The 25,917-nt window shown below is 40.7% G+C and overlaps 2 protein-coding genes across 7 annotated transcripts; one reads left to right on the forward strand and one right to left on the reverse strand.

Annotated features, from left to right (window-relative positions):
* Positions 1 to 550: 550 nt before the first annotated feature.
* Positions 551 to 16,617, reverse strand: si:ch211-267e7.3 (ADAMTS-like protein 2). Of its 6 annotated transcripts, none has more exons than XM_053883120.1 (20): positions 16,477 to 16,617; positions 13,496 to 13,585; positions 11,842 to 11,945; positions 10,137 to 10,212; positions 9,965 to 10,067; positions 9,735 to 9,880; positions 8,473 to 8,596; positions 7,890 to 7,970; positions 7,601 to 7,776; positions 7,191 to 7,527; positions 5,413 to 5,490; positions 4,937 to 5,228; positions 4,771 to 4,871; positions 4,196 to 4,322; positions 3,063 to 3,276; positions 2,750 to 2,905; positions 2,457 to 2,627; positions 2,193 to 2,369; positions 1,774 to 1,927; positions 551 to 1,078 (listed from the first exon to the last, which is right to left on the reverse strand). In XM_053883120.1, exons 1-20 carry the CDS (start codon positions 16,567 to 16,569, stop codon positions 915 to 917), a joined length of 2,964 nt encoding a protein of 987 aa, XP_053739095.1. In that variant the 5' UTR covers positions 16,570 to 16,617; the 3' UTR covers positions 551 to 914. The 6 variants fall into 6 exon arrangements, with proteins under 6 accessions (XP_053739095.1, XP_053739094.1, XP_053739096.1 ...); XM_053883119.1 differs by having other exon boundaries at positions 7,866 to 7,970; XM_053883121.1 differs by lacking the exon at positions 16,477 to 16,617 and adding an exon at positions 15,301 to 15,422 and having other exon boundaries at positions 7,866 to 7,970; positions 13,496 to 13,580.
* A 1,152-nt stretch (positions 16,618 to 17,769) lies between these two features.
* rnf2 (ring finger protein 2) lies at positions 17,770 to 24,879 on the forward strand. Its single transcript, XM_053883019.1, has 9 exons — positions 17,770 to 17,840; positions 19,156 to 19,252; positions 21,045 to 21,205; positions 21,571 to 21,653; positions 21,726 to 21,858; positions 21,921 to 22,020; positions 22,177 to 22,349; positions 23,681 to 23,870; positions 23,946 to 24,879. Exons 2-9 carry the CDS (start codon positions 19,166 to 19,168, stop codon positions 24,045 to 24,047), a joined length of 1,029 nt encoding a protein of 342 aa, XP_053738994.1. The 5' UTR covers positions 17,770 to 17,840; positions 19,156 to 19,165; the 3' UTR covers positions 24,048 to 24,879.
* The last annotated feature ends 1,038 nt before the right edge of the window (positions 24,880 to 25,917 follow it).

Below are 25,917 nucleotides of genomic sequence, written 5' to 3' on the forward strand. Positions count from 1 at the left end.
GCTATGTTAAAATATCAGTGAGTATGCTGTGAAGGGAAACAAACCTGAAAAACAATTGACATTGTTTAAATGAAAAAAGGCCCTGGCGATTATATTCATTCATCATTTCAATGTCAGCAAGTCCAAAGCATAGCGGGCAAACATCCCTCCGGAACAGGTCAGTTCAGGAGAGAAAGCACCGGTCAAGCTAGAAGATGGGGCTTGGACAAGGTGGGAGGAAGTAGAAAAGGTAGCCTGGTCAGTTCCATTGGGTCAACTTCCATTGCACTTGGTCCTGCTAAAGCTGAGGGACTGGCCTGTATTTAGTGTCAAGAAATAGAAATCCTGCAACACTTGCCCTGCAGCCACCTCAAGCGAAGAGAAGAGTCGACATGACGACAGATCAACAAGTGGGAATGTACCTCTCTTGGCAACGAAAAGAGTGAGACAGAAAGACGCTAAAGTAACACGGCTGTACAAAGTGTCCACTAAAATCAAAACACAGAACTGAAAGTGAAACAAGGTAATACAAGGCACAAGTAAATCACAGACACAATGGGACTTAGTATTTAGTCATCTCAGTTTCCACTGAGATAGTTTTTATTCAACTCATTCGTTTATCAGAGAGTTCATGTCATTTTAATGCACATTATCACAGAAATACATAAAAAGTAGATTCATATTCATTCAAGTCAGGACCAAATATAAGCAACTGTATTCAAATCGTAACATAAAAAAAGCAACATTCAAGATCATTTCCATGAGTGACAACAAAAAAGTACAATGACAGGTGACCACAAGCGAACCTTTGACATCAGTGTGAGGCTAACAGTAATAAGGTTGATGTCTTCAGGTCGTACATTGCTAGCAGCATAGGTTTCTGTAGCACCATTATATGTGTGGAGTGAGCTCTAAGGTCTGTGGCTGAAGGATGTTTAGGGCCGGGGTGCGTTGCAGGACTGGCAGCAGGCCTTCCTGTAGTACCAATGAGTACACAGCTTCACCTTCAACACCAAGGCACAGTTGGCTGTCGGCTTATCATTGCAGGAGCTGTCTCCTGAGGGAGACGGCGCCCGTGCTGGTTCTGGTTCTGAATTAACTTTAATCAAAAGTGGGAGTCAGACACTGAAATTTCACCGAAGGGAAATACTGATTAAATTATTGTGGAAATTAATTAATCATTATTTGTAATTCAAGTTAAAGGAAATATCTCAAATACACGCCAAGTACAAAAATTGTGTAGGATCCTAATCCAGAAATCTGTTTTGAAGTGTTACCGACATGCCCCTGGAACAATGCATAAATATGCAGTATGAAATGATCATATATTACCTACAAAGTTAGTAATGCTGAATTAGAACACTGAACAATTGTAAGACTAGTCCTGAGTGAATCAAATTCCGAGTTGTGTTGCAGAGCACGGTAACCGTAAATGAGCATTTGTGATGTCACTGGAGGTAGTTCCTGACGGCGTAACAGAAATGGATGATGCAAGTTTAAAGAATGAGGGACGAGTGGTAACCCTCAGCGCTGCACTGCTTCCTTCTATTTATGCATTGGTCAATGTCGACGTCGGTGACACTTAAACTCTTTACCAGTATCTTGGCTTTAGTTCAATTTCAAAGAAGTGGCTGGAGAAATTATGACTACCACAAAAGGGTTCTGAAAATTGTGGAAGACAAGCTCTAATGTTAACCCCACTTATATAACCATACATACATGTACATGAGTATGCATATATGCTGACACAAATTTAAGATGGAGAAAAGGCTGTTAACAAGCGTGTTTGCATACCTGTTGAGTCGGTGGGACAACTCTGAATATCACACTTCTGTTTGGCGTCTGGCTTGAGGGAAGAGTCACAGCTGTGTCCCCGAGTAACAATCTCCTCCCCTTGATAACATTTCACTTCCCGGACCTGGACACCGCTCCCACAGGTCTTACTGCACTGAAGGAGGATGAGAACAACATCACATCAATTAGAGAATGGTGTACCGAGTTCTGTACATGAGAAAGTTACACTAATCCCTTCACAACATGGTCGATTGTGGTAGTATCAATCTCCAGTTTTCAGAGAATAAAATTATGGATCACAAATGAAACTCCCTCCAATTTAATACTTATTTACTTTTCGATTTTTTTTCTTAAACTAATTGTGAACTAATTTCTCACCTGAAAAACAAACAAAGAAAAAGCTTGTGCAGTGAAGATACCTGAGACCAGGAGGTGGTGAACCACTTAGAGCAGGGTCTCTGGAAACATGAGGAGCTGGTCTCTGGTTTGCTCCTATGACCACAGCTGCTCTCAGGAAACTCTTTGAACACACCGCCCTCCAGGCCGGCACACACCACTTGACGGTTCTTCACCCCACGACCGCATGTGGCATTGCACTAAGAAATAAAACCCTGGTCACTCTATAGACACAACAACTTGAAAAATAAACAACAGTAATACGAACAAACTGAAGTAAATGATACCTGTTGCCACTCCTGTTCCACCCAGTGGGGAGCGCAGTCTCTGTCACCACAAGGGTAGATGGCCAGGGGTCGTAGGAAAGGAGGACACTGCTCTTCTGACATCACAACCCCGGTAGATGACCGACATGTGACACCTCGCACCATCCTTCCTTCTCCACAAACACCTGAGCACTGATATGCATGGGCTTTTAAAATTGACTAAGGTTTCATTAAAATTTGGAAACTGGGGTCCAAAGAATATGTCTTTGGAGAAAGTTGAATATTAAGAATTGAAACATGGAAGGGCAACTCACAGGTCCCCAATCAGCCACAGTCCACCTCCGGTCACATGGAGGGCCTTCACATTCTTGACTCTTCATTGGCTGAGACGAATCGTTACACAATTTCATCTCCATTGAGCATCGAACCTCCCGGGAGCGAAGCCCTCGAGAACCACAAGGAGCAGAACACTAACAGAAACATTACAACACAAAGAATTGTCAGATTTGAAAGCAACCTTCAGCAAACCTCCAAACTTCATGACATTGAAAGTGGTGTAGTTTCTATGCTGAGATGTGGGATTGAAACTGAAATGTAATGAACTCAATGGCGAGGATTCTGCAGTACCTCTGACCACTCTGACACCTCCCACTGAGGTCCGCAGCTCTGGCCAAAGCAAACCTTACGATTTGCTGGCTTGTGAAGGTCATGTGACAAACACAAGGAATCATAGACTGAAGAGTCGAGGCCTGGTGACAGCATCTTCCAGCATCGCACAGTCCGATACTGAAACCCTTCTCCACAAGTTCGAGAGCACTCACTCCACCCGCTCGTCTCCCACCTAAACACACAATGGCAGATACATTAATGATAGAGTCCACTCACACTTCAATTTATCTTTTTAAAACGGCAGCAAAAGAGATGACACATTTTTTAAAATAGCAAAGAAGAGGCACAGAAATTAGCTTACATAATGGTCACTATTTGTGTTTACTATATTTAAAATTGAATATTAGGGGTGGGATTCGATTAAAAAAATTAATCTAATTAATCAGAGAATTTAAAAACAGTTAAATTAAATCAAATTAAATTAAAATAAAATGATTACATGTGATTAAAATATTTTCACGCATTTATTACAATTAATTAATTTAATTGCAATAAACTCATTAAAGTCCCACCACTATTAAATTTACGTCTTTTTGTCATTTTAGAAAGTGAAACTAATTTTATATAGATTAATATCACATTAAATCGAATACTTCAGGCTTCGTTTTTATCAAATTTTGATGATTAACTCTAAACCAACAAATACTGAAAATCCAAGAGTAATTACCTCAGTAAAATCACAAAACAAAAACATAACAAACGGCAGGCTTCTGAATGCTTGGCTGCCTTGAGGATGAATTACTGCATCTGGCCGCGGTGACATGGAGGCGGGTTGCCTGTAGCTCTGCTCAGGTGTAATGGAGGCCCAGGTTACTTGGCAACTGCCTTGGGTCATTGACATTATTGAGTCTGGTGTCTCTTACGTTCTTCTTGACAAAAGCCCAAAGATTTGCCTATTATGATATTTTTTTTATGTACTCGTATACATGGGAGAATTGCAGTGAACATTAAGGTTACAGGAAGAGGAAAATCCAAATGAAATGGGTGCATGTGAACCATATCTTCTTTTACAGTCGATGTTCATTCATGCTTCTGATAATTTGGATGTAGTTGTGAACAAATCCCATGCGTCCTAATAAGGAGGGAAATACCTTGGAGGACATTCCTTTCCAGTGCAGAATTCATGTGTGGGCTCAGGTCTAGTCAGAGAGTCGCAGTAACTGTCATCAACTTCACTCCCATCATAACGTATACACAGGGCATAGCTGGTGCTTATACCTGTAGAGGCAGAGACACAAGTGCTTCAACCCAAAATATAGAGAAGAAAATCAATAATAACAACAGTGGGATAGTCACATATATACTGCGAGGACCCTTCCCCATTCTACTCACTCACTCTGGACCCAAAGACTGATCAACAACAGAAATTAATTAGTAGGAAATAAAGGGCAGGAACACCGTAGACGGGGTGGATTCAAGACTGTTTACCATGGGGTAGGCAGGAGGAGAGATGGGGTGGGCATGATTTTGAAGATAAGAGTCCAGGAACAATGTTGTGGAAGTAAGCAAGAGTTACACAGTACAAATGAGGTTGAAGTATGTATAATGTATAATAAGAATAAGAATGTATAATACTGAATGTTAGCACCAACGTCATCCTAAGTCATTCGGTATTGAATGTTCACTAAGACAGTAAAGGTTTAAGAATCAACATATGACTTCATACCTGTGGTACAGGTTGAGCTGCAGGGAGCATAGGCAGACACCTTCCAGCGGTACATGTCTGCGAGACTGATGTCCGCAACTAGACCCACATCAAAGTCATTGCTAGAGAAATGCAGACAAGATCGAACATCATGGTTTTCAGAAATTTACATGAACATGATTTTTACCTTTCAGTGCTGGCAGCAAGCACAGCGACCGCCTGCTGCATATGCACCAACTTGGGTGTTTGGGAATCTGAGCTGTTGTCTCTTGTTTCAGTAAGAGAAAGTATTTTTGTTGGTGGCTCCAGCTCTGAGTCAGTGTTCGGAGCATGTGATAAAGCACTTGGCTCAATCACTGTACGTTGAACTGACTGCACGTTTGGCTTAGTGTGGGAGTGTGTTTTATTGAAATGATGTTTCTCCAGGAGAAGAAATGGTGTCGCCTCAGGCAGCACAACAGAATGAACACTCTGACTACCTGCGGATCACAGTAGATTCACTTGAAAATACTGAACAGAGTTGAACACAAAAATAAAAGTGAATTTGTTTAAATATTTTAATAACAAAATTGGTTGACCACTGACTGCTTGTTTTAATTAAAATTTAAAATGAAGGCCATAGAAGTCAGCCATGAATCACACCATTCTATGGATATTACATACCCGGAAAAGAAGGAACCAATGTGTTGTCACCAGTAGCTGAAGGGTCATCGATCAAGTTGGAGGAAGCCTCCTTGGGAACTAAAAATTTAAGAAGAGGTAAAAAATACAGAGCAGTCACGAGTCCAACTCAGCATTTCTTGTCAACCTTCTCCACTTTTTCCTTTCTTGATCACCGTCCCTGGGCACATCCAACCTCCTCATGTCCTCTTTTCGGCATCCATTAACTATTCTATTGATTGCCTTCCATTTCCCTTTCTATCTTGTACCTACATTCTCAATATTCTATAATCAACATTTCCACATTTTTGTGTCTGGCTCTCCTTCTCAACGTGGGCTGTCCACCTGATAAAATAGTTTTTACTCTTGTCCTTCCGAGGCACTCCCAATAAAAACCATCCTCAACTCCTGACACTTTTAACTGCAAGCTCACATTTGTACAAACAACCTCACACGGTTTCATATATTACTCATACAGAAAACAAATCATACATACATATGTTCGGCCCTCTACAATACAAATTGGTAAAATGTAAAGAAATCTTTCATTATTCAGTGAAAAACATTTGAACAGGTAGGAGATAAAGATTTTGAGTGTGTCAGGCTTGGCCTGTATAAAAAGTATTATTATTATTGTGACTTGACTCTTTACTTAAAGCAGTTACTGGAATGGAAAAGTTATATTTTATAGGTTTTCAATGACCAACAAATAAATTGTGTAAAAATATATATTTTTAAAAATTCTCATAATGGAATTAGTAGATGGCACACAGAATGTTGGAAGTGAACTGGGAAAAGTTGATGCCCTAGTATATATATATGTATTTATTATGTATAATTTTATTTATTAAATATATTTTGACGTACTCTTCTACTGAGAACATAGTGGCAGACGTCATTGGTGTCAGGCATCACATCCTTCCAGTTCATTTCACTCTATACGTATACAAACTTTGCTGTGAAAAACAGCATAAGGCATTTTTTGTGCATACACATCATTGATACATGAAGCCCCTGGTATCCCCACTTGTGCCTCAGATGCTGGCATTTTGGGCACTTGTGTATTTTCAATGAAATTTTGTACATTGACATCGCTATTTAAAAAGGCTGTGGCATGAACACGGTTAGAGATTAAGGCAAGAAACTAAACCCAAAGTTTAGGATGAAAGTGAATTCAGTGACCTGCCCCTAGCAATAGTGTATGACATAACTTGCAGGTCTTATCTGACACTCTTCCTCATCTCTGACGCAACAATGATCCAGTATGCACTGCCTGCTGACTCACCATGATTGGACACTACGCACAGAAGCACTCACGGTCATATCGTGAAAATCTTCATCATCGGGATCACAATTTGAGCCAGTCAAATTGGCTCACTTGCCAACTGTCCACGACATACCTACAGGCTGCTGAGGGGTGATGGAAACACCACAAATGTTGATCATATAAAAGTTACCGGTGTCCGCCACCTGCTTGTGCAAAGTAGTAACTACATCAGGCTACATCTTTGCAGTTAGGTTTGTCTAAATGTCGAAATGCAGTCGTCATGGTGCTCAAAGTGTTAATCCTCTGAGTTCCAGCAACATGTGCCTGACCATCACTGTGATGACCTCCTCTGTACGTTTCTTACTGCCTTATTATGCAACTCTATCTTGTAAACTCTGCCAATACCAGTCAAATGAGCGGGTACCTCATATCTTGTGTTGAGAAATGGCATAAAAATGTTCAGCTACAAAAAGCATCACAGTACAGTCTCTGTTGGACGATACATGCAACTCACAGTAGCTAGGTGGCCCTGGAGCTCCTCCTTCCACATTATTGTTAAGAACCTGCCTGGTGGTATCAACTGGTCTGTACATCACCATGGCAGCAGGAGGGTGCGGACTTGGTGTCAGACCATCCCACACCACTTGCTCATCTTTCTTCTGCTGGGGGTCTGTCTCATAGGGATGGGCGTTTGCCATCCCTCTGCTGTTGTTAACATTTTCATAGGTGTAGTTTAGTAAGGTGAGGAGAGGGCCCAAGGTGATGTCTTCAACTGCGGTGGCAGGATGAGGCTGGAGAGGAATGGTGTACTCATAGGTGATGTGTGGGAGCTTCCCATTAATGTTGTAGTACTGCACACAAAAACAAAACTGTCAGTAACTAATGTTAAAAGCCAGTGAGTCATGAGAGGTATAAGTACTCTACCATGACATTAAGTCCCTGCAGAGTGGGTCCCGGGGCAATGATGTATTCCAGTCCATCAGCAAAAACATTTCCAGGGCGGCGGTACTTAATTATTGTTCCTGCCACTTTAAAGTTCTGAGGATGGTCAAACACTGTGTTTCCATTGAAGATAAAGTTTCCTTCTTCATCTGATAAGGCTGAATAAGAGTGATTTATTATTGGCAGTGCATATATATATCTATATATATATAAAAGCATGTCAAATAATGCTATTCAGTATATTGACCTGAAAAAAGATGGAGGTTCTCACCCAGGATGTTCTCAGTCTTGTGTCGCTCAATGACTTGAATATCGGTGGCTCCAGCTGGTATGTTGATGATGAACAAATAACCTGATAACAAAATATCTGATATAAAATCCTGCATGACTTAAGCAAAGAATCACTGATTTGGTTCCAGAGGTCAATGCACATCTTGAGTCTGTGTAACATCAGCCCACTTGTCTACATGGGAGAGTGAGTGCATATGTGTGATGGTTCTTTGTTTATCCTACTTTGTGGGCACCAATTCTTGACTTGAAAGGACTGCATGGCATTGTGGAGACTTTTAGCTGGTCCCTACGAGGTCAAGCCTCAATTTGACGATGAAGTCTTCAAACTGGGTCATCAAGTTTGGTTCAGAGTCATGATTTAGGTCAGCCATTTGTTTGGGATGGTTAGGTTTAGGGTGAGAGGCTGGGGGAAGCATGACAGCATCTCCCCACAAAATCTAAAAACATGGCATGTGCATATGTGCGTAGGCAAGTGTGTGTGTGTGTGTGTGTGTGTGTGTGTGTGTGTGTGTGTGTGTGTGTGTGTGTGTGTGTGTGTGTGTGTGTGTGTGTGTGTGTGTTACCTAACTGTGTGAGTGCCTTCCTGTACGAGCCTGAAATTCGCTGGCATGAAGTCCCATTTCCTCCGCAAACACCACACCGGTCCACACTCTTTGTGCTATACAGCTGCCCGTCACATCCCACTGGCTGCATCAAAAGAAACACATTACCACACTGATCACTTCATTACATTTTTAAGATTACAGTTACTTTTATTGTCACTCTCCTGCATGCCAATGAGTCAAACATTCAAAAATAAATCTCAATATCTCGAACTTAGAGGTGCCTAAGATTCAATGCTTTCGTAATCCCTGTATGGTACTTTCCTGTTCACTATTTGGCCTACGGACTAGAGCGTGCGTCATGCGCCTGTATGCACAGCGATTGTTGGAAGAAAAAAAACAGTTATATTTGCAAACATTTGCCAATATTCTGTGCCACACCTTCCAGGTTTCCTTGATGTTGCTCTTGTTCTCCTCCAGTTTTGGGCTGTAATAGTCCTTCCTTGCCCTTATCATTACGGCCATCAATTTGTTTTTAGTTATTGAATTATTTTTTCGTTTCAGTTGAGGACTAAAGTTAAATGCAAAAGGCACACGCTAATGACACCCAACTGTTTTTAATGAGTGTTATTAGTTATATTTTGCTGTGTACCTCATTGATGTACGGATTATAGAAAAACACAAAACAAAGATGATGGTGATATTGCCACTTAACAGTAACTGTCCATTGGGGGCATGTCACATTCTGCATGCATTCGTGTGTAAGTTTTGCACAAATGTTGTCGTTCTAACTGTGGCTCCATCGAAGTGAGTTGAACGAAAGTGCTGAGAAGAAATGGGTGATGTACACTGAGGACAGACACAGTGTGTGCATGGTAGGAACTAAGGGCGCTTTCACACTGCTGGTTCTATCTTGATACAAAGCTCTTTTAGCTCAGAAGTCCGAGATGTGAACACAAGCGAGTTGGGTTTTGGCCGTGGACTAGATCCCGGCTAGAGACCTGCACTTTGTCTCGCAAAGCAGTTTCAGACGAAGCACACACGCGAGGAGTGAGAAATAAAGGAAATGTTGGGAACGTGTGAGAAGAACCTTTTCACAGTAAATTCTGTTGCATTGTTCGGTACAATATTCACAACTTTCGAGTACATTTCTACATTTTCATTAATGTTAACAGGAAAAACCTGAGATAAGAATGCTTTGACACAACACAATTAAAACACATAAGTCAAGGCATACCTTTATAGGTGGACAGAACAGTTTTGCTGATGTTTGTTGAGCTTACCTGGCATGTACCCTCTATGCAGATGCCATGATATTTTGTGTCACGGCAAAAGGTGCCGTCATGAGCAGGAACTAACAATTGCCTCTCCCCACTGACGGTCGTGCACTGTAGGTCACATGGTTTATTGGAAATACTGATGTAATCGGCTGTTGGGGACATTAAGTTGATGAAAAACAAGATGTCACACCATGACTGCACACCATCTGCAGATTTCTGAAGTATTTAAATACCTGGGTACAAAGGAATCCACTCATAATAATTTCTTCCAAATGCTTTAGAGTTGAACTGTGAACACTGGTGCTGTTTGAAGCTAAGGCTTGAGCTGGGACAAGGCTGATTAAAACAAAACCGAGGTGTGTCAGCATTCAAACTTACTCAAATAGAAGGAACGTAGAGGCAAACCTGGTTTGGGCAGAGCTGGTACTGTTTAGGAGAGCCGATGCAATATGAGTTGTTTATACTCTCGGTGGTAGAAAACCTGGTAGAAAGATGGACAACACTGCATTTACTCATGAACGAAACAAGTATTTTAAAGGGGTCCTGGAGTTTCTTCTCCAGTCATGAAATATACAAAAAGAGGAACCTCCAAAATGACATTTTAAATGTTTCTTATTTAAAGGTAATTAAGTTATGGCTTTTCAAAATGGCCCCATGCTCCTTTGGAGAAATTCTGATATGCCACAAGAGGTAATCTAAGCACCTGTTATAAAATATGGCATTAAATAATATTTTTTGGAAACAACTGATAAGTTGCATTGCTATTCTACAACCATTCATGTGTCCATTAACTGGTTCTGAACGAAATTGGGCTACTCATTCTGTTTCTAACACAATTATTATTCTATTTAAGTTTGTATAAATATCTTTCAAATTGCAGTTGTTTTTGGGATGGTGTTTTTTATGGGGGGTTTTGTTGATAAAGGAACTGTCATTTGTTTTGATGAATAATGATTTTTTTGATGTACACTTGATCATAATAAAAAATATAAAAAAACTTCGAAAAAAACCTAATCCACAGCACTTTGTAGTGTGGTGTTGTGCAAAGGCAAATCACTTGACTCATTCCCAGCCAGAATACACATCTTCATCTTTGAAGGCAACAGCTGGTTTAAAAATTGCTTCATGAACTCTATCAGTGGCAAGGTCAAGTGTTGCGCGTCAAATCTCGTGGTCTTTTGCGGATTACATAATTGGAACTGTACGCAAAGGAGTGGGCAAAGCAAAGTTTTTTCTCCACGTGTTCTGAAGAAGCACATTTCTCAGAAATGGAGGATTATTCTTTCACAGTATGATAATTTAATGAGTCATCCAAAGCTCACACCGCAGATAGTTATTTTGCTGATGAGTGTCACAAACAGGCACCTTTGTATTCTGGGAAGGACTGTGATTGTCAAAGTTTGTTGTGAGGACTGACAAATACAATACTTAAAAAAGTCATTGATGTTGAATATAAATTGATTCATTAAAAGGGAAAAAACAATAACAAAAAAACAATCCAAGGGCCAAGTAACTGTGTGAATGCAACACATAGGTGCTGCACATAACAACTCTGACACAATAGAATAGGTTTATGTTATTTCTAATCATCTCATTTCCTGTAATATTTAAACCACTGAAGTGGCTGCTAGTCTGCAGCATCTCTTTGGTCAGAAAAGCAGCCATTACACTCCACTGTCCATCGACCGTGGGCAACAAGTTACTGCTCACCAAAACGCCTTGATGCTTCAATGTCAATTCTTCACTGAGATGTCTTACGGGAACACCCCATAAATGAAAATGTATCATTTGTTGTTTTGGATCAAGTAGTAAATATCAAAGCTTTGACAAGGTATGTTCCTGGCAGACAATTATATGGACGAATATTAATGTTTGCCCACACTATTCAACACATGAAGAAAAGAGATGAAAGAGGCAGAGACCCAGGACCCGCAGTGGGAGCAGAATGAAGTTAATAATGGATGACAGTAATGGGTTTCAAGATCAAAGAAGCCAATCTTTTGACTTCTTATTCAAGTCAAGAGTTAAGCAAATACAGGACCCTCTGTATATTATATTAGCACACAACAAATCAATTTTTTACTTGATTTAAAAATAAAAGCACTATTACCTCTGAATAAGACAGTGCCTCTCCTTGCTCCTCACCCCTCCTCCACAGCTCCTTGAACAAGATGACCAGCTTGACCACTCCCCCCACCAATGAAACACCTCTTCCTAAAGAAAAGAAACTTTTATAATATTTTTACATAATTTATATATAATATTTTTCAAAGACAAACTAGGATTTAGACATAAATATGTCAAAAAATATTGCATCTACATTTGCACTTACATGAACATTCGCTGAAACACGGTCCACTAATCTCTCAGCGAAATAGACATTCTATTTGGTAGTACCACCTCTATTTGGAAAATCCCTCTCAGTGTTGATGAGAACCATTTAGAGTCAATTGTTTTGGGGGGTTTATGATTTTTGAAGTATAATGGAAAAACGATTAACCCAACTGACTCATTTGACATTTGTCTGCCTGTATAATTGGCTTTGCACCCTTTTTCACCATGTGTGCAGGGTATGCTCTAGGGATGGGCGAAAAAAAAAAAGATACATTTGTCATTTTGGCAATAATACATTTTCATTCTATTACATGTGTTGGACAGTCTCTTGGAACTGTTGTATAATGAGTTTGTCTCCAGCATCAACATTTGTTTATGTTGAAATATAATAGTTAACCAAGTGTTGAGATGAAAATTCAATGTTTCACATCTCTTATAGAACCCGGTCATGTCTCACAGACACCTCTGCCAGTTTTATTTAATGACTAAATTGAGCCATCTGTCTGCTGTATCTCATGTCACTTAACAGTTTAGTTTAACTATGGGCCCATCTGGACACATTTCCCAGATGTTGTTGAAGAAATATTAGAAATAATCTGAATAAATAATCATTTAGTCATATTCTACTGTCAAAATCATTAGACAAACTGTCAGTCATTATTCTAGTGTGATGAAATTTTTTTTCACAATTCCCTCTCCTAAAATGTTTTTTTTTTTGGTTCATTTACATGTTTGAAATTTTCATTACTTTGACCTAATTTGCTTGTTGCGGGTCCCTAACTGATGTCAGGTTGTAAAATTAGTGCTGCCTGTCTGAGTGTGTCTGCAATCAGGGAACCCTAATCGGTGATGCGGAGGAGGACGCCACCGCCAATAGTGGAGCGGACGTCCATTAAGTATCCAATTATTTTCAACACGGTGTTTTGCCAAGGCGCTAGAGCAGCGGGAGACCTGCATGTGATGATATGAACAAAGGCAGACAACCACTCAATCTAATAAAACTAACAGCGATCCGAAGACTCAAAGTCAACCATGTCATTATTAATAACCAATGTCATTGTGAAAGGTTTCCTGAATTACAAATACGTTTTGAAGTACCATCATGAACCAATGTCTACCAAACTCTCCACAACTGTCACAAGCCGATGTCGGCTATCAAACACCGTGGAGCTGGAGAGCATGGCGCAACGTCATGGTTTTATTCATGTATGCTAGTCCAGTGTTGTTGCTGCGTGTGCTTATCAAATTCATTGTGAGGTGCACAATTCATCGAATGTTTTTCATGGTGTATTGTGCACAATAAGTTATCGCCCATCTCCAGTATGCTCAGAACACGCAGACTTGGTATACCTCAATAGCATTGACACATTCAGGATTTCCTATATGCACTGAAAACACATTATAGACAAAAAATGAAAGTGTTTTTGTACCTTGGCTGGTGACTTTTTGACAACAGGGCCTTCATAGTTCTGCAATTGTAGATGGATGTTACGCCTCTCCACCCTCAGTTCACTTCTGTCCTGGCAAACACACATCGTTAACACACAAATACCTGACAGTGAAGGTACATACAAGTGAAACTTGACAGAGAAATTGGCTGAACAATACTCTAAGAAACACAAATTGAAGACTTGGGGTCAATTCAATGGCATATTTATGAATTCTAGGTCCAACTGACGTGTTGAATGAACAGGGTACAACAAAGGCCTCCACCGGTTCTAAAAGATTTGCCTCCAGCTCATTGAACCCGTTTAGAGAAAGTGACTGTTAATTTGGATCTCTGTTAAGCATTACCCAAACTTTAAGTGGGCCATAAGTTCGCAGGGCTGTCATACTCACTCATGCAATTTTGGGATGAGTAAAAATTCCATTTATCAAAGAGGTTAGAACTGGTTCCCTTAGAAAATAAAATGAGTGTTTATGATTATGAAAATTGATGTTGATTGATGATATGATTCCCGTTTGCAAGACAACTTCCTTGGTGAGCCAAACAGACATCCACTGAAGGGGAGCTAGTTTTGGCATCCAAATTAGATTAGAAAATTTGACTTGTCACATCAGTAACAGTAAAAAACATTAAAGACACACACTAAACATCAAAGATGACACAAAGATCAAAGCATCAGTATACACAAAAATACAAATCTTTACCACATTGCATACCTGAACGAACTAATATTTGAGAATGAACAATGAATCCCAAATTATTAAACAACATTCGGTACGGGCCGAAAGTTTGGGCAGAACTTATTTTCTTCATTTTAGCTATTTTGTGCATTGCAGACACATACTGAAGACATCAAACATATGAAGCAGGATACATGACAAAGAAAAAATGTATCAATAACTAAATGTGTTTTATATGACTCAGAGTATCCACCACTTGCTTTGTTGACAGCACTGCGATCCCTTGGCTTTTTTTTTTGCCTTCATGATGTAATCACCTATTGGAAAACCATAGCAGGTGATGGGTGACGACATCAAGGAGCTCATCACCAGAAAGCCAAGAGTGTCCAAAACAGTCATCAAATGGTGGTGATTTTGGAGAATGTAACATATAATGGCTCACACATTTTTGCTTACTACATAATTCAATGTGTGCTTTCATACACTGCCTGGCCAAAAAAAGTCGCCACCAAAAAAAGGGTCATACACACTAATATTTCGTTACAGCACACATTCGCTGTGGCATTGTTTTGACAAGCTTCTGCAATGCCACAAAATTTATTTCCATCCAGTGTTGGATTAATTTTTCACCAAGATCTTGCATTGATAATGGTAGAGTCTGACCGCGGCGCAAAGCCTTCTCCAGCACATTCCAAAGTTTCTCAATGGGGTTAAAGTCTGGACTCTGTGGTGGCCAGTCCATGTGTGAAAATGATGTCTCGTGCTCCCTGAACCAGTCTTTCACAATTTGAGGCCGATGAATCCCGGCATTGTCATCTTGGAATATGCCCATGCCATCAGGGAAGAAAAAATCCATTGATGGAATAACCTGGTCATTCAGAATATTCAGGTAGCCAGCTGACCTCATTCTTTGAGCGCATAATGTTGCTGAACCTACACCTGACCAACTGCAGCAACCCCATACCTATTTGCTATGTTAAATCCAGGTGGCGACTTTTTTTTTTGGCCAGGCAGTGTAGCACACAACTGTCACTCCAGCCCATGACAGTAGAACTGGAGAAAGGGGCGGGGTGCCCCAAGTGCTGTGGGGTTTCAGGGGACAGTTCACCTCTGAATTGAAGGTGGAGGGAGAGATGGATGGGGATTCTCCATATATCTCAAAATGACATTGCACTTAGCTCCATCCAGCCCTGGAGAAGATGGTACTTTCCACCTCCGTCTGATCTTGGACCCTCTAATGAGTTACAATGTCTGCTCAGGTCTCCAGTGTGCTTCACTCCTGCCTTTGAACTCCACCTGTAACTTCGGATTACGCAGTCGCTCATATGTGTTATTATAAATACAGACCTACAACTGCTGCGTGTGTTTCTGAATTGTGTAATGTGGGATAACAAAAATAAGCACTGAACAACCACATGGTCAGTCACCAGTTCATTTTTCAAATTCAGTTTTGTATACGTGCGCATTTGTGATGTATAACATATATGTATAATATGTTTTAATAAAAAGAGATATATGCAAATAAGAGATCACTTTTTTTGTGTTTTCCGGTGAGGAAGGTTCAGCCAGGGAGTCACTCAGTGTAGGACCAAGTTCAAAAGGCAACTTCATTTGGCATTTAACATGTTGTTTCCTCTTTTTTTCTCTCTTTCAGTAGGCATGCAACATTTAATGGGAACAATAGTACTGGAGAAAGATTGGTTTTGGTTAACAAGAAGCAAATTAGTTCTAAAAATTGCGTGGTGATGTCAGGATTCTGCCTCCACCAGTTAGGAATGACAAGACTGCCAGGGGATGTCACCCCATCAACTCAATATTTAAACCTACAATCTATGTCCACTGTAATGGGGAAATCATCAGTTAAATGCAGGACTGATTGGTAGGCGCTAGTTTTCACGAAGACATTTCGAAATTGGAAGTCAGCTCTTCTTTCTGGCAGTTTACCTCACGTGCCTACATTTGAAACTATCAATGAGTATGTGGTAACTGGGAGGGTGCACTGTTGTTCCACGCACTGCCATGTTCGAAGTAGCTGCTGCTTTTCGAGGAGGTCCACCGCAAGGACCGTGAATCTTGCTATCAGTTCGCTAAGCTTCACGGCGACTAGGGCCCTTTTGCTTGATTAGAATTTAGAAAGGTGAGTCATTTTATTAGTGAAAACAGTTCCAACAGAGAGTGGAGTGAGCACCAGCACATGAGTGGTTATACCACAGAAGTACTGAGCAACTACCCGGTTAGTATCCTCCTCATGCCATGAAAACTCACTGAAACACCAGATACTTACCTTAGGGGGCCAGCGGATGCTTTGCGTCAAAACCGGGATGTGCAGCACGAGAAACGAGCAAACCGGGAGAGTGAAGCCTCCGATACCGAGCATGGTTCATTCATGTTCCGGAGCAACAACACTTCGCACCGCAGCCCTCCCCGCTGCTCTTGTTGGGCCCGCCCAGCTCCTTTCTCCGCCTCCACCGCCCTTGTCGACCCCGTTGAACGTCCCGGCCCGGAGTCTGCGGCGCTTTGGGAATGACTACGCTCGCCAGCCCTGTCGGATGTCACACTCAACAGGATATGATTGTTCAGTTTTGAACACATTCACTATTATTTGTCAACTTTGACACAATGTGAAGAGCTGACATTCCATCACAAAACAAACCATTTCTGTCTGTGAAGCAAGTGCCGGGGATTGCCTCGGCAGTCTTTTTCCTGAATCAAATTGATGTGTGTAAAAGGAAAAAGGTATGTATTCTGCTTAATTAGGTGTGGGCATTTAAAAGAGCAGCAGTCTTTGCAGATTTTTGTTCCAACGAACATAGGACACCTTTCACCAATCAGGTGTCTTTAGACCATAATCATTAACTAGAAACCAGTCAACTAAAACTTCATGGTTGAATTGTATGAACAAAACTGGTTGGAACAAAATACTCTGCACTTCCCTGTGATGCTCTGTAACACCATGATACTATACTGCTGCCCACTGATACTGCGTTCTACAGAGGCCAGCTGTGACGACGATGAAGACAGGGAAAGAAGTTGCCCACAAAACGTCCAATGTTAAGTGTGTGTTAAGAAGAGCAACGAGTGAACTTTCTGACCAGGACCAGTCAATCCACCAATGCTCCACGAGCATTTCCCTCTCTAGATAATACTGTTAGAGCAACTGTGATGATCACGTGATGACTTGAGATCATTTCTAGCACACACGTTTAGTCTATCTTGCTATCAGTTCTATCAGTACTAGACTCTAGTTGATGATCAGTTGACAACTCCGTTGCTCTCCATACCAAAGTGTACAAAATGTGACGATGGAGATGCGATGAGAGTATTATATTTGGGTGATGTGCAACTACTAACACTATTCAACTCAAACAAGGCAGTTCGTTTTATGGACACACTTCGACAAGCACACAATTCCAAAACAAACCATTTCGGTTCAGAGGTCAGCCTCCCATAACCCCTCCCTGGGTTACATTGTTGTTGCACACACTGGGTTCAAGTATCCCACCTGAACAGAAGAGTTACCAGAAGAGGATTTTCTTTGTCACGCTCGAGTCACGGCACGGAATACTACAATTCCCAGTATGCACCTCTTCTCCGCCATATTGCCTTCGTCTGAAATCTGTTTGTAGCTGGGCTTAGCCTCAACAGAACGTAAGTACAATAATAATACTATTTAGCAGCTGTACTGTTGTTTGGGGGTTATATTTGAAATGTTAAATATATATTTGTGGCTGTTATAAAGACAAGAATGACCGCATTTGTTGGCCGGTATACCATTAAAGATTGCTGCGGCGTTATGCTCTGTTGTTGGTTTTCCTCTTCATTTGAAACATAATCGCAGATATCGTTGCGATGTACTTATCTTAAGTTCATTTAAATAACAACATGGGAACATGCGCATATGTTGCTCCGATAATCTTTGTTACACAGACACATGTCACTTAATGTCTGTAAGCGAGGGGTAAGAGCTAGTTAGCATTAGCATCGATAGCCGCCGTTCCACATAAGGTTGATAAACACGACAGCGTGAATTGCTTCTGGTTGGTTGTCCTACATGAGGATTGGTATACATTTTCTGTCGTGGGTGCTGAAACATAAGCATGGAGATGTCACCTTTTTTGGCTCGTATTTATGACGTAGTTTACTTTCCCGAACGGTGAGATTTCGAATGATATGGTTTTGTCATAGCATACGTTTACTCTTCTGTGTAAAATTGATTGAAATTGAAAAATGTTTTAAAATTTATCTTGTTACCTTGCGGTGGTTGGAGAGCTATTGGAAAAATAATGCTTTCATAAATGAAAAAACATATACTATAAATGAATACTTGCTTGACGCCAGAGTACAATACCATCATCTGGGCGACACAAGCATGAACCTATTAACGACCATCTGCTTGCCCACCTTGTTTCTCTGTCACTTCTTAACAATATGAGTCATTGTCACCTGAGATATTAACTGGTGATGGACCTCCACCGAGGAGAATGTGGTGTTTCCACAGCCAAAAGCATATATGAAAGAAAGTTATCATATCTGCCAATGAAATCAGATGTTTATTTGCCTAATAAAGGCCAAAACGCAATTATCAAACACCCACACACATAGCACACCCGCAAACCTCTTTCAGACTTTCACTTGGCTGCTTTGCTTCAATCATTGTGAATATTACACACAGATCGGTGTCCAGTTTGTCTGATGTGACTGATTATTTGTCAGTGTGAAGTGTCAATGAGTAGTTTTTTTAATTTAATTTAATTTTTTTATTGAAAGGGAAGTATTACTCCGTATTGATCTTCAATGTTTATTTAACTACGATTTAACAGTTGTGTGCTTTGTGGAGCATTTGTATTACCGCATGCACTGTTTTATGTTTCTGAATTCAGTATTCAGTGGTGTCTGTGTCATAGTGTGGCTACGACACATTTAGAATGCAAGCTAAAATTATTTCTGTGATTCTGCATTTCAGTTGTGCAGCTATGACGCAGGCTGTCCAGACCAATGGGGTTCAACCCCTCAGTAAGACGTGGGAGCTGAGTTTGTATGAGCTCCAGAGAACTCCACAGGTATCATGTCTCTCTTCCTTTAATTTCTGATGATGTCTGAAACTGTTCTATTCTTGTGTGTTCAAACATCTGTTTTGCAGGGTTTCCACTACATGTAAACGGTGGTGACGCACTGCCATTGTAAAATAAAAGCTCCCATGCCTTAATAATATTGTGTGAATCACTTAGATATCTAATGGGTCTATCTGTGCACGTCAATGAACCATAAACATTTCAATTTGTATTATGGAAATATGACACTGCTCTGCAAATAATTTGCAAAATGCAGACTGGAGTCTGAACTTCATTTTTGTTTGTACTGCCTTTCACTTGAAAGTGACAATGGGTTTGAGTGGACAGCGTGGTAAATTAAGGGAAAAGAGGAAAAAGGAGCTATGTTCTGTAATTTCTGGACTATAAGCCGCTACTTTTTTCTTGCGGTCTGAAACTTGTGGCTTATACAATGGGGCGGCTAATATAAATCAGATGAAATTGGAGGCGATGAAATCAGAGGCGATGTATTTACCCTTAAAACCCTCAAAATGCGCTGTTTTGCCCCCGTGTCCGGCAACAGAGTCAATCTCCTGGAGGTCTGGAATCAAGAAACAGCTGCTGAGGCCGGCTGTGGTGTCTGAACTTTGGACACTCGGGCAAAAACAACACATTTTGAGCGCTTTAATGTGAATAAAAGATCTGAGTTCATGATTCAAGTTCACATTGCCGAGTTTGTTTCATGAGTCAGGGTGGTTTCACACTGCGCACTCTCGAGACAAAGCATGTTTGGCTCAAACGGCCGACGTGAACACAAGCGAGAAGGGTGTTAGCCGCACACAGACAGCACCACGGCACCCGTGATGTATAGACCGGTGTGGCTTATGTATGAATAGCATCTATTTTCCTTCTTAAATTTATTATGTGCGGCTAATATTCTGTTGCGCTCTATAGTCTGGAAATTATGGTATCCAAGCAGGGCCATGCACATACATAAATTGGGGCAAGTCAAATAATAACCAAAGCTAATGACCCAGCTATTTTGTAGTTTAAACCCTCAAAATGACAAGTACTGAGTACTGGCCGAAGTGACTTTGCAAAAATGTCCTCACTCTCTTGATTTAAAAAATCATCCAGGGTCTCACAAAGAAGTACAAGAACACATGCACACACATATGCAAAGACACAATCACATTCAAATCAAGGTGTTGTGTTCTCAAACTATAACCCAATCATGAATGATGGATAGGCTTCAAACTGACTGGCCAAAGATTGTAATATAAATCTTGTTCTCTCACTAAAACACAAAGGGAACTTAAGTCACCAACATTTTTACATTTACATTTTTACATGTACTTGTATGTGAATTGTTGGCATAGTAGACAACAAGAGTGCAGAGAGACAAGTTATTTTTCTGCACATCTCCCTTGCAGGTTCTCTGCATCCATGCACACTGATATATTTCTACATCAACAATATGGTCTTAAAAAATTGCACAGAGAGGAGTTGCAATAGTGGCTGTTGTTGTCTCAGAAATCCCTCCATACTGCCCAAACTGCGGACTGGTCTTGGCTTTGCTGCATGCAGTTTTGTTGTTTTGGTGTTGGAAGTCTTTTTGGGCCATTTGGCCAAAATGTTATTTTATTTTATTTTATTTTTTAAGATGCAGAATTCTGCACATTGGTGTCACTTATACTATCTGATGATTTTTATCCTTCCATCTGAAATTGAAAACAAAAAAGTCAAAGTTTTGCAAAACTGTGAATGAAACGGCATGTTGTATTGACCACTCTACATGAATCTGTTCTTTTACTTGATGCAGGAGGCCATCACAGATGGGCTGGAGATCGCAGTGTCTCCTAGGTCCTTACACAGTGAGCTAATGTGCCCCATCTGTCTGGATATGTTGAAAAACACAATGACAACCAAAGAATGCCTGCACCGCTTCTGTGCTGACTGTATCATCACAGCGTTGAGGTCTGGGTAAGGGTCTAGATCTTGATCTCAATCTTCAGAACAGATGCAAGCAGTTCAAATCACATTATTAGAAATGGTTTATTGCCATATGCATAAATATGCTAAAACCAGTGCTGGTTTTAGCACATTTAGACATTTTAAATTCTAATTTGCATGATGTCACTTAAGGAATGTTGCTAGCAAGCAGACATTGAAAGTGGCCGGCAGTGCAAAGTGCCTTTGTGGAAAACATGGAACTAAATGGTGGTGATTGAACACGAAATTATGTGGGTTTGACGAATCATATCTATGTCTGTCTCAATTCCAATATTCTACAATGTTGTATTATACAATTGGTATGTCCCCTAAAATAACGGTTCAATTCTTCACAGGAATAAAGAATGTCCCACATGTCGTAAGAAGTTGGTCTCCAAAAGGTCACTACGTCCAGATCCGAACTTTGATGCTCTGATAAGTATGTCTTGTTTCAGTTTCGATGAATGATGCCGCCTGACCGAAATGTAATATTGCTGCCTTCCAAAATTAGGCAAGATTTACCCCAGCCGTGATGAGTATGAAGCCCATCAGGAGAGAGTGTTGGCTCGCATTAGCAAACACAACAATCAGCATGCCCTGTCTCACAGCATAGAAGAAGGTTTGAAGATCCAGGCTATGACCAGGTACGTGGGTGCTCTTTACCCTTTTAGTATTTCAGTGTTTTACCACTTATTTTTTCATTCAGATTGCAGCGCGGCAAAAGGCATGCTGTGGAGAATGGCAGTGGGGCTGAAGACAATGGAGACTCCTCCCATTGCAGCAATGCTTCAGTCCACAGCAATCAGGTACACGACTTGTACAGCAAGTCTTGTGGAAGTAATTGTTGTGAGCCACATTGCAACAATTTCGTGAAAACAAAGTCTGTAGACCATAAACATGGTCCCACAATGCATTGCGAAATTGCGTGCCCTTTCGAGTCCTATTGTTGTGTGTCTTTCTAGGAGGCAGGTCCCAGCATTAAGCGGACCAAGACCAGTGACGACAGTGGGCTGGACATGGACAATGCAGCTGAGAATGGTGGAGGAGACTCTGTAATTGATGGCGGCGCCAGTGAAATAGAGCTGGTCTTCAGACCCCATCCCACTCTGATGGAGAAAGATGACAGTCATAACAGGTAACAGGTATCACATGATTGGTGTCAACAGATCATTTTGGTACAACCCAGTTTTCAACCGTGGTGAAGTTCTTTTGAGCAATTGAATATAGCATACAGCGCTGGTTTGTGCAATCAAATTGAATGTGGAAGTAGACTAATACAAATGCTTTGTGAGAGAGCATCTGCAAAGAATATAATATGAATAAAAGGTAACCTTCAACCACGTCTGATATAATCTCTCACTATATTTAGAATGAAGTCTATCCTCTGCGGGGGGCCGTATGGGAGCAATTGTGGACCATACCTGTCCCATCTTTATGATGATGCAACATTACCGCCATTTCAGTGAGAAAAAAGGCACATAACCCGTGGTACAACAATTCCGAAGAGAAATGCAGAACAGGATAGAAAATTTATTACATTTTTTCAATGAATCCAGTGTACATACAATATGTGCTATAAAGTCACCAGCTTCGTATGACATGTATTATTTTAGTAATAGTAGCGTTACAATTGCTAACAGCATTGTTAATAATAATTGTCCACAAACAAGGACAATCTTTTTTTGCAAAACAATGTTCCTTAAAAGTTGTATTATTGCTCTTTCCAGGTAATTTCTGCCCCAAAAGGGAAAAAACGCAGAACTCAAGTGCTTGGGAAGGAATAAAATGCATTGAGTCATACTTAATAATCATTTTTAGCATGATCTATTATTCTGTGACATAACTTTATTAAAACAGAAACATATGTTTATAATTGATTATATTGTGAATAATATTACGATTACTTTTTTAGTAAGAAAACATACAAATATGTCACAGAAACTACAAAACCAGAAGTTCACAATGGAGTTTATTTCAAGATAACTTCAAAGTGTGGAAATGACCTTCATGCTTTAATGTTTTTCAGAGATTACTGTCATTTTCTGACTAGGTCCCCACATGGTGGGTAGGCTGTCACCATAGCATGGTCTGGAAGGCTGATCTCCAAAGTTTGTCTGCCCAACTATTTGTAGGTGTTGGTGACAGAATCCAGTGAAGAGGGCGTGTGTGTCTCAAGGATCATGCAAATATTCCATTACAGTAAAAAGGTTTCTGCATTGCGGAAACTATTCTCTTGAATAGTTCACTCTCCGTCGGTGTGTAAGCTACTGCTTGTGACACTGAAACATGCTTGTGCAAACATACTCTTAAATGTTTTGTGGACTCACCATTCAGAACTTCTCTAACAATGTGGAACTGATCATCAGTTGACTATCTCAGTGCAACCTCTGAGGACCAGTTTGTGAATGTATCTTACACTTTGGTCTCTATGAACTTGATGTGCATTTGTGATTGATTTTTTTCCAGTGTGGAGTTTGTTCCTCGATACATAAAGACGTCAGGGAACGCAACAGTGGACCATCTGTCCAAATACCTGGCGGTGCGACTGGCTCTGGAGGAGCTGCGGAGAAATGCTGAGGCCAGTCCAGTGAATGTGGAGGCAGCCTCTGAGAAACAGTACACCATCTACATACCTACAGCTGGAAATCAGTTCACTGTGAGCACACAATCAGACACTCAAAGTCACCTCTTCTCTCTGGCACACTTGTAAAACTTTGTGTTGTGTACTCAGGTCCTGAATGGATCCTTCTCTCTGGAGTTGGTGAGTGAAAAGTACTGGAAAGTAAACAAACCCATGGAGCTGTACTTTGCCCCAACCAAAGAACACAAATAGAGAAGCACACAAAACCAGTCGGCCGAGGCACGCAGTTGGACACACTTGATCTTGGAGTGGAGCTGGAGCATGTCTTCAGGGATGAGGGAGGCCGACCTCCACCTGGACTCCTGTATAAAGAAAAAAACATTTTATAATCTCTGTATCCTTGTGTTTACTTGTATCATTCTCAGTAGAAAGTAGCAGGCTGCAGCCAACCCCGGTGGACTAGATCCTCCCTGTCACTTTCAGTAAAACCCCGGCTATTGTCAATAATAAATTCCACTTTCTCTTCTATACATCCAACGTTTGTTTGTGGCACACAGGGGGATAATTTGCTGTGTATCATCTGGAGTCTCAATGTATCAAAATGTGCTTCAATTGTGTTTTTGTGATAAATGAACACTTGTCTGGAACGTTATTTTTCAGCTTTTGTACAGAACATCTTAATACATTACAGTAATGTTCTTATAGACACCACAGGAAGCTGCAGCCGTTGTCAAGAAAATGAAGACTTCTCTCACCACATGCATGATGTGTTCTTGCCTGCAATTTATTCTATCTGAATCTTGCTCTTCAGACTCATGTCACGGACACAACAAAACTCTGGCACATCAATGCTGCGTGTTCAAGGTGTCACAGTCCCAAATTGATCTGAGCTGAAGTGGATTGGGGTACACTGAATAGATCCTCTCACATTGTACAAACTGATCAATAGTTTAGTTGTTGGTGTGCTTGTGTTCTTGTTGGTCTGCTCAAGTTGATTAAGCCTCTATTTTGTTCTGGGCAATTTTCTTGATTTCTTCGAATTATACATGTAATGTGCCATTTTGTTGACATTAAAAATCTTTTAAGATTTAGAGCCGTGTATGTGTGTGCTTCACTATTCTGGGCAGAACTGGTTTTGTTTCTGTCCGATCAGTCATACGGCTTCCTCCACAAAACACACAACACAATTATTAATTGTGACCCACTTCTTCTTAAGGTTAACTAGCTGTTATTGTGAATTCTGTGAATGTATACATTGCATACAGAGGAGTGAAATGTCATTACTCAGTGGCCCATGCAGTGACATGTACGTTAAATCTGTAAAATACCACAAAAATAAAAGTGTTGAGTTAATGATAGTCCCAGTTAAGGAGAGTGCAAACAAAGTGCAACTACGAGTGTTAGAGTGGGTAGAGAGTTCAACTTCCTGATGGCCTCGTGGGATGAGGGTGTCTGCTGGTTTGGGCCCGCAGACCTTCAAGCCTTCCTTCCTGATGGTAGTGTAGTCTGGCCACCGGCCAGTGCATTTCTGTTTGCTGTGGTTTGCAGGGGCAGCAGATTAAGGTTTGGCAGACACTAACAGACTCAAAAAACTCATCCACAAAGCTGGTGATGTGCTGGGGGTTAAACTGGACTCCTTAGAGACGGTCATGGAGAGAAGGATGCTCCTGAATCTAAGGAACATCCTGGATAAAATTACCCAGCCCCTCCGTGAGCTCCTGTGGCAATAAAACTGTACAATTCATCCCAGAAAAAATTACAATGAAAGGATTCTTTGGCACGTTTCTCTGTTCATGAACTGCATTTTCTCGCACATTGTTTTCTAAGCTCTTTTGTATCGCTTTGTTGCACTTTATAATATTATTTCTTCTCAAATTAATTTTGTGATATGTTGTGTACAGAGCATGTTATGAACACAATTTCCCTTGGGATTAATAAAGTTTTTCTGATTTTGATAGATTCAAAGTACAAACATTAAATAGAGACTGAATCGAGGGCGTTCCTCGTACCAAATACACATTGTCACACACCTACATGTCCATATTTAGCCTCCCGGCTGGGTCGCCATGACAAGAATTCCAGGGAACTCTAGACAAAAGGGAAATTTCGGTTTACACCCAAA

This window comes from Synchiropus splendidus, chromosome 13 (assembly GCF_027744825.2).
Source record: "Synchiropus splendidus isolate RoL2022-P1 chromosome 13, RoL_Sspl_1.0, whole genome shotgun sequence".
In the NCBI taxonomy this organism is placed as follows: domain Eukaryota; kingdom Metazoa; phylum Chordata; class Actinopteri; order Syngnathiformes; family Callionymidae; genus Synchiropus; species Synchiropus splendidus.

Coding starts and splice junctions, on each gene's coding strand:
- si:ch211-267e7.3 (XM_053883119.1), bottom strand. CDS start 16,569: ATGCTCGGTATCGGAGGCTTCACTCTCCCGGTTTGCTCGTTTCTCGTG. Junction 8,597..9,734: donor GCATAGAGGGTACATGCCAG/GTAAGCTCAACA, acceptor CTTTTGATGCAG/CCAGTGGGATGTGACGGGCA. Junction 7,777..7,865: donor GAACCTCCATCTTTTTTCAG/GTCAATATACTG, acceptor ACTCTTATTCAG/CCTTATCAGATGAAGAAGGA.
- rnf2 (XM_053883019.1), top strand. CDS start 19,166: ATGACGCAGGCTGTCCAGACCAATGGGGTTCAACCCCTCAGTAAGACG. Junction 21,654..21,725: donor GAACTTTGATGCTCTGATAA/GTATGTCTTGTT, acceptor TTCCAAAATTAG/GCAAGATTTACCCCAGCCGT. Junction 22,021..22,176: donor CTTCAGTCCACAGCAATCAG/GTACACGACTTG, acceptor GTGTCTTTCTAG/GAGGCAGGTCCCAGCATTAA.